The sequence below is a fragment of the Rhinolophus hipposideros genome, assembly GCF_964194185.1.
Source record: "Rhinolophus hipposideros genome assembly, chromosome: 12".
Lineage (NCBI taxonomy): Eukaryota > Metazoa > Chordata > Mammalia > Chiroptera > Rhinolophidae > Rhinolophus > Rhinolophus hipposideros.
The window spans coordinates 14695904-14704036 of NC_138058.1; the positions used below are offsets into that span (position 1 = coordinate 14695904).

Sequence of the window (8133 nt, forward strand, 5' to 3'; positions counted from 1 at the left end):
CTCTACATGTAAAGGAAAGTGAATAATTTTGAAATGTGGGGGCTGCAGCTCACACTGAGGGCCTGAGATATATCAGGAAGTGATGCTGGTCAGGGTCACAGTTTGCAAACACTGAGCTAGACTTTTAGGTGTGGTCAACCGATAGGCAGATTAGCAGGTTCTTCTATTTGCCCTATGAATCAAATTCTAAGTATAAAGATTCTTGCAAACAACTGTGTAAATTTTAAAGGAAGAATTCTGTGGTTATTGAGGGAAACAAACACCTAATAGTCTCCTTGAAAACAAAACCTAGTTCTTTACTGTGATCAGTGACAGCTAAATTGAGCTCTGGCTCCAGCCTCAGGCTTGATGACCCAACTTACCTGAGACGTTTCACAGTATTGAAGCTCATCTCCCAGCAGGCCGCGCTTTTCCTCAGGTGCTCTGCCCCCTCTGGTCCTCTCCTGCCTCTCCATCCATGGCAAGCCCACAGGCCATGTAGTTCCTAACCATTGAACACAGACTTAACAACTTTTAATCTAACAGCATCACTTTTAACAAAACAGTTTAAAAAAAGAAGACTTAAACAGACTTTAGCAAGATTCTTAAACTAAGTTATAAAGATGTTTTGCTGTAAATATATTAGGTTGGTGCAAATTAATTGCAGTTTTTGCAATGTTTAACCTTTTAAACCACAATTACTTTTGCACCAACCTAATAGTTAGGTATTGTTCAATATTTTTAGATTTCTGTATCTTTTAAACTGTTTCTTTATTAAATTTCAGTGGTTTGTTTTTTAAGCATAGGCAAATGCTCATTTGTTTAGCTGTAGATTTTAAAGAGTAATCTTTAAAAAATGGACTAACTTGGGGCTGCTGGTTGGCTTAGTTGGTTAGAGCGCAGTGCTCATAACACCAACGTCAGTGGTTCGATTCCCACATGGGTCAGTGAGCTGTGCCCTCCACAACTAGAGTGAAAACAATGGCTTGACTTGGAGCTAAGCCGCCAGTGGGTGGCCAGTTGCCTCAGTTGGTTAGAGCACAGTGCTCATAACACCCAGGTCGCCGGTTCAGTTCCCACGTAGGCAAGTGAGCTGCACCCTCCACAACTAGATTGAAGACAACGACTTGACTTGGAGCTGATGAGTCTTAGAAAACCACACTGTTTCCTAATAAAAAAAAATTTTTTCATAAATAAATAAAAATAAAAACTGGACAAACTTGATTATATAAAATATGAAATTGCTGAATGGCGAAAGGTACCAGAAGCAAAAGTTAGAACACAAAATAAGTGGGAGGAAATATAGCATACATATGGCAGTAAATACTCTCAAAGTATAAGAAGAAAACACCTTTTAGCTTGGTGCAAGAACTGCCAGGCTGCCTCTTGGTGGTAAAAGAATTCACATCACAGACCATGTTTTGGAGTATAGAATCCTGAATTGAATGGGAAGTCAAACTTTAGAATTCGGTGACATATAAAATGGTGTGATGTTTAAAATTGCAGCCCCCAGTGCAGCCTTTATTATGTGGCATGGCATGCTTGCTGCGTGGGAAACAATGACTTGTGCTTAGGCTCTTTTGTCTTTTCTCTTTTTCAGAATGTCCCCACAATTGGTGTCATTGCGGTTGTCTTAGCCACACATCTATGTGATGAAGTCAGTTTGGCAGGCTTTGGATATGACCTCAATCAACCCAAAACCCCTTTGCATTACTTTGACAATCTCTGCATGGCTGCCATGAACTTTCAGACCATGCATAACGTGACAACCGAGACTAGGTTGCTCCTAAAGCTGGTCAAAGAGGGTGTGGTGAAGGACCTCAGCGGGGGCGTCCATTGTGAGTTTTGAACACAGAAAACCTCACTTGAAAATGCAACTCTGACTCTGAGGGCTGTTTTTCATGGCCTTCTTGATGCATTTCATCCTGCAAATACTTTGAAGTGCAGCTAGTGTTTTTAAGTTTTAATTTAAAAAACAACAACAAAAATAATTGTTTAGTTCTTCCCACTTTTTTCTCCCTATTTATTTGAGGTCATTGTTTTTGCACAAAATTTTGTAAATTAATTAGAAAGACTTTTCAAAGAGAATTGTATGTCATGATGTTTTACTGTATTTTACGAAAGTTATTTAATTTGTAAAAACTCTGCCCATGTCTAGTACACATAGAACTTCAGGTAATTACGTGGAAGGAGAAGGAAGGTCAGAATGCCCGATCCTGGTTCTGGTCCTCTCTGTGGTGGGCCAGATGTCGGAGGCACTTTCAGGATGATGTGCACAGCAGCTAAACAGCGGGTACTGGTTTAGCCACGCTGCAGTGTGAGGCCTGAGCCGGTTGGAGAAGTTCACGGTCTCTCTCCGTTGGTCTGCCTCCTGCCTGAATTCTTGCAGGAATCAAGCAGGGGAACTGTCCTGGAGGTACCCGGTCCGGGTGAGACACCGAAGACATTTCCCCTGCCCTGTCAGTACTGCGAATCTGCCCCGGGCTGCAGAAGCCGCCGTCTTCCCTGCAGTTACAACTCTTGAATTTCTTGAGAGTTTTTTACTACCCTTCCAAAGCACTTAAATGTTAATCTAAGGTGTTCTACTGTCTGTCTGAGGTGACTTATACAAATTAGGACAAAGCCTCTGTTATGCAGAGTTGTGAAAGTATAAACTCTTTCCAAGAATAACCACATTTTCTCAAACACTGAAATGAAACCTTCCCAGTGTTATAAATTACGTATTTAAAAAAAATTTTTTTTTTTTGAATTGCTGCCTGGCAGTGTGTACCAGGCAGTGTGCTGGTCCAAAAAAATAAATAAATAAAAACAGAATAAAAGTTTTTTGAGGAGCTCTCACAGTATAGTTAATTTGAGTGTTTTTGTTTTTAAGAAAACAAGTTTATGAGTCTACCTGAAATGTCCGTGGACGCTGCTAGATGGAGACCAGTGAGGGACTGAGAATGAAAGCTGCCTTGTCTTGTGAGGGGCTTCTTCCCAGACAGCTGTGAGCTCCTCTGGAGACATGTTGGGTGTTGCTGGCTTCTTCCCTGCGAACAGGCTTGTTCTAGCTTCTGTCTCTTAATTGCTCTCGACTTTGCCGGCAGCTGCGTCTCTGTCTCTCCGTTGCTCCTGCTGCTGCCCCTCCCTCAATCCTCATTTCTCTTAACTGCTCCTGCAGCCCCAGTACAGCTCTGATGCCCAGCCCATTCTGTCTTCCATATGCTGCAGGTCAGGGAGCCAAGTCATAGCATTTCAACCAGAGTCCCTTGGATCTCCAGGGCTCAAGCCCAGAGTGGCCAACGTAACAAAATAATATTTTTCTGGTTTTGTGTCTTCAAATTTTCTACGGATTTTGCTTTCTACTTTATAAGCTACTGTTTAAGAGAAAATGCTTTAAAAATTCTCCCCAGTTAAATGACTTAAAGATTGAGACTTGGAAAGATGGTCCACAGCTGTCCTGTGACTGAGGTAGGGCCAGGCCCACACCACGCATCTCCGGTTGCTCATCCTTCAGGGGCTACTGGAAGCCTGAATTTGTTTTCTGTTTTTTAAAGCCAGGGTTTGTAACTTCCTCAGACCACTTTCCCAGCGTTGTGAGCACACCCTCATGGGTTCCTGTGGACTCATGTCCTTGCAAGGCTGCGAAGAAATGTGTAGCTAGCTCATGCCCAGCACTTGGTCAGCTTTCAGCACACGTCAGGCCTCGTCCATCCCTGCCCCTCCTCATCTGCACGTCCGTTTTTGCATCCTTCTATCGCTTTACCCACAATTCTCAACTTTTCATTACTAGCAGGCAGTAAGTGCCCTAACTGAATAAAAAGGCATATTTTTTTCAAAGACCTTTTATGGAGTCCCTCAGCCAGTTGGAGCTGATCAGACGCCTCCTTCAAGAACCTTAGCACTTTGGTGGTTATTAGAAGTTTCTTCTTCGCTGCAGAGTTGCTCCTCCCTTACCCCCACCCTCCCCACACACTGGCTTTTCTGAAAATAGACCTGGCTGTCTGCTTCAGGCTGTCATGAGATTGCTCCCCAGTAGCTGAGGTTTTGGCCATCACTCTTGCAACTTCCTATGGCTTTGTAGGCACAGCGCACACCCCCCTGAGGTGGTTATCGTCATTGGTTTTGAGGCAACCTAGGACGACTTATACGTGTTGTGTATTTTAACATACTTCTTATGGGAACTTTGAGCCATAGAAAGTATCAGTGAACGTTAGGGGTTTTTTCGTTTTTGTTTGTATCGCCTTCAGAGAGCATATTCTGTCCAGAAACCTAGGCTGGCCTTAGAAAAATGCTCTGGGGCTGGGATGGGTACCTCCTGGAGACATGTCTCATGTTTTTAGGCAAAGCTAAATTAGGATCTATACAGCTTCCTATATTCTAGGTGTTACTTTTCGTGTTTCATTGCCCCTTTTGTGTCACTCTGTTGTTTTGTTTTTTTCATTTCCAAGAATGTGTTAATAAGGCATTGACAATGTCTTTCCACAGATTTGGGAGGAGAGGGTCTTATCAGTTGTTGGACCCACTGGTTAAAATAAGTTGTCAAACCAGCTTTTTGGCTAAACTGCTTGTGTTGAACCTCTTGGCCATCAGCTGTCAGTCCGGTTTGTGTGGCAGGGGCTTAGTTGTAAAAGAAAAAGAAGTGGTCACACTCTAGTCTCCCCAGGTCATTAGATTTCTAAAAACAAGGTCCACTCTGTTTTAGCTACTTTCTAACCCCCATGCTTTGTGACTTGATATGAAAGGGACTCTGGAATTTGTCTAATTATTGTCTGACAGAGAACCTGTCAGACCAGCGCTGTAGGAAGATTAAGAAATGGTGACTTAGTCTCCCCCTTGGCAGGTTTACAGCATCCAAGTATAAGTTATTTTTTCATCTTTTTTTTCCGGACACTTCAGTGAAGCCTATTAAAAAAGAAGAAAAGGAAGAGTACCTGTGATTTAGCAGAATTTGCCTCAGAATGAAGTGAGCTTTTAGTGTGCTTGAGTAGCAAGCAAGAACCATGTGACACCCGGGCCTTTTATTCATGCACATGGTAACTAAATTGCCCTCAAACAGAGGACCCTGTGTTTGCTGCCCATGCGACCAATGCCCTCTTCCCAGGCACTGACCCTCCATCATGGAGGAATCCCAGATGGCGACACACTCAGCTCTCAGACCAGAACAGACAAGGGAAGCAGGTCCAAGACACAGACCTGTTTTTGGAGACCCAAAAACAGGTCTCCTTGCCCTTTCCCTGGAGGTCAAGACACCCTGGCCCAACCTAATGCATCTATTCTCTCCTTTTGTACTTCCCAAGATCTTTTTAGACAGCATGGATTTGTGTTCTCAAAATATGGTATTTATCTGTATTTGCCTACAACCAACACTCAGGATAAGACGGGAGTAAATTGGGAAGGCGAACTATTCATTAAACATGCACACTCAAATTTTATTGACTAAAAATTAATGTTCCCCAAAAGGAAATTGCAATCTTAGTAGTTTGACTTGCATTATCAGAATGATTAGATTTGACTAATTTCCAATATTAAATTTCAACCCATTTAGCAAGAAGAAAAACATCCATATCAGCAGGCTATGGTGCAACACGAGTAAATAACATGCTATAAAACTAGTTCTAACTTTTTTAAAAGCAGGTTTTTCCAGTGAGCTGCTTCAACAAACAAAACATGTAGGAAGACAGGAAGTGAAATGTCAAGTGTTGCATTGGTGTCAGGCTGCCCTCCAAGATTTGGCATATGTTACAGCCTTTGTGCAGCTGGAAATGTAACAAAGTAAATTTTCAGGAAATGTAGACATTAAAGAAGCTAACTATTCAGTAGATAACTCATAGCAGCAATGCTAATAACTGTACACTAACAATTTGTATCTTCTAAAAGAGCAATAGATTTCCACAGTATGCTGTGTTACCTGGCCTATGACTTTTGACTTATCGAAGAAAATGAGATCAGTTCTAAGAAAAATTGATATTAAAAATGATGAGTTTATTTAAAATGTTGGTTAGATCCTTGATTTGAAAGACCACTCTAAGTTACCAGACAGTAACATGAATGTGACAGATGACTAAGGACAGAGCGTGTGCAATGAGGGGCAATTAAGAACAATAGTCAAATACAAAAGTGGTTACCCATAACGTATCAAGGTACCCTATCAGGCAAGCTCATTTAGGGTGGGAAGAAATTGACCCATCAGCCCTAAAGAAATGAAAATTTGAGATTACATCTGTATCTAAGTGACAGAATTTTATACTTTATTCCAAGTATAGCACTTATTAACAAGGCCTTGACTACAGGTATTGTTGGCATTAAATAAATATGCTTTTGATTTGATATCTTTAATGGAATTTAAAGATGGGCAGCTGATGGTCTAAGATTGAACGGAATGGAGAGCTCTTGGGTCTCGAAGCTGGGTGAAGAGTGTCTTTTATGCTAAGAGGAACAGAATACAGGTAACTAAAGCAATAAATGAACAGTCACCTTTTCTCTATGTACTTATCCTGGTGACTTAAATAATACTTTAAAAGAATATGCCAAAAGCTGAATAGGCCTGTTTAATAGCTGTATACATATCCATACATTTTGGAAAACCAGCTTATTGCTGAAGTTCGCAAAACAGGTGTGCACCTTGTCTTTTCAAATACCTGCTGTGTTGTTGTGAGTTTTAATAAGAAATATATATTTGGTCGTCCTCCCTTTTCTGGCACAGAACTCCCCAAACCCTTGAAATTTCCTAAGTAACGAGTGATAAAGGTATGTGTTGTTATGTGAAGGATGACTTTTGGAAAGCACCTAAGGATGGGGGCTGGTTGCCAGTAGAGACACCACTTGATTAGAGGGTTGGAACTTTTATTCCCATCCCCTGACCTCTGGGGAGAGGAGAGGGGCTGGAGGTTGAATCAATCGTCAGTGGCCAAGGATTTTATCATGCCTATGTAATGAAGCCCCCAGAAAAACCCAAAAGGACTGGGTTCAGAGAGCTTCTGGGTTTGTGAACACCAGGCAATTCAGGGAGAGTGGTACATGCAGAGAGGACAGGGAAGGAGCTCGTCCTTTCCCTATACTTTGCCCTCTGCTTCTCTTCCATCTGGCTCTTCTTGAGTTATATCCTCTTACAGTAAACAGTGGTTTAGTAACAGGTTTCTCTGAGTTCTGTGAGCCGCTCTAGCAAATTAATCAAACCCAAGCTGGGAATCTTGGGAACCTCCAATTTATAGCCAGTCAGTCAGAAGTACAGGTTACAGCCTTGGGACTGGCACCCTGTGTTGGAGGGGGCCGTTGGAACCTCCAGTTTGTAGCCAGTTTGTCAGAAACATAAGCCTGCAATTGGCATCTTAAACGAGGGGTGGGGGCAGTCTTGTAGGACTGAGCCCTCAGCCTGTGGAATCTGATGCTATCTCCAGGTATAAATAGTGTCAGAACTGAGCCCTGACACCCTGCTGGTGTCTGAGCATTGCTCGTCGGGTGTGGGGAACCCCACAAACACAGACATCAAAATCAGGTGCTCAGAACACAAAAGGCCTGCCAAGGTGCATCAAGGTATGGGTTGGGGTTTCAGACTGTAACAGGAAAGCTCCTGCGTCAAAGGCTTTATGTTTTGTATTCAAGGCAGCCATAGTGAACTTATTATATGGAATTTGGAAACCAAGATAATATACCTCTGTTGTATCTATATATTTGTCTGCTTTTTTTTTTGGCTATACATATTTTACTCAATAAAGACTATTTTTAAAAGATGGTAATGCTAAATATTTGATCATTTTGGACTATGTAGCCCCATCTTTAAAATAATGGTGGACAAAAGACCTGACAGCTTTTGCACTGGAGCTGCTTTCTCTTTCAGTGTGACATGCAACATGAAGAGTGAGTGAGATTCAAAACACACACACACTCCCAACAAGCAAAACTAGAGTCTAGTCTAAACCAAGAGTCTTGTCCAATGAAAGGCAGAGTGGAAAATCACAGCAGTGGCTTTCCCTTCCCATCTTTTGCCTGTGGCTCATCTGTGTCACTTTTCTCTGCAAACCAGACCTAAACATAGGAACATGTATGCACTGCGAACCCAGGGCCTGAGCTGAGGAGCGGTCAGAAGGGACAGAGCTTCTGTCCTCTTGCTGACCTCTCCTACTCTCCCAGCCTGGCCACCACTAGTCACACAGAAGACTGACGGAGGGAGGA

General features: G+C 42.3%; 1 protein-coding gene across 5 annotated transcripts in view; it reads left to right on the forward strand.

Annotated features, from left to right (window-relative positions):
- Positions 1-7695, forward strand: part of ST3GAL5 (ST3 beta-galactoside alpha-2,3-sialyltransferase 5) — a 49494-nt gene extending 41799 nt beyond the window's left edge. For all 5 annotated transcript variants that reach the window (XM_081068973.1, XM_081068977.1, XM_081068974.1 and 2 more), the window contains one exon: positions 1580-7695. In XM_081068973.1, coding sequence (XP_080925099.1) covers positions 1580-1828 — 249 coding nt within the window. In that variant the 3' untranslated portion in view covers positions 1829-7695. The remainder of the gene's footprint in view (positions 1-1579) is intronic.
- The last annotated feature ends 438 nt before the right edge of the window (positions 7696-8133 follow it).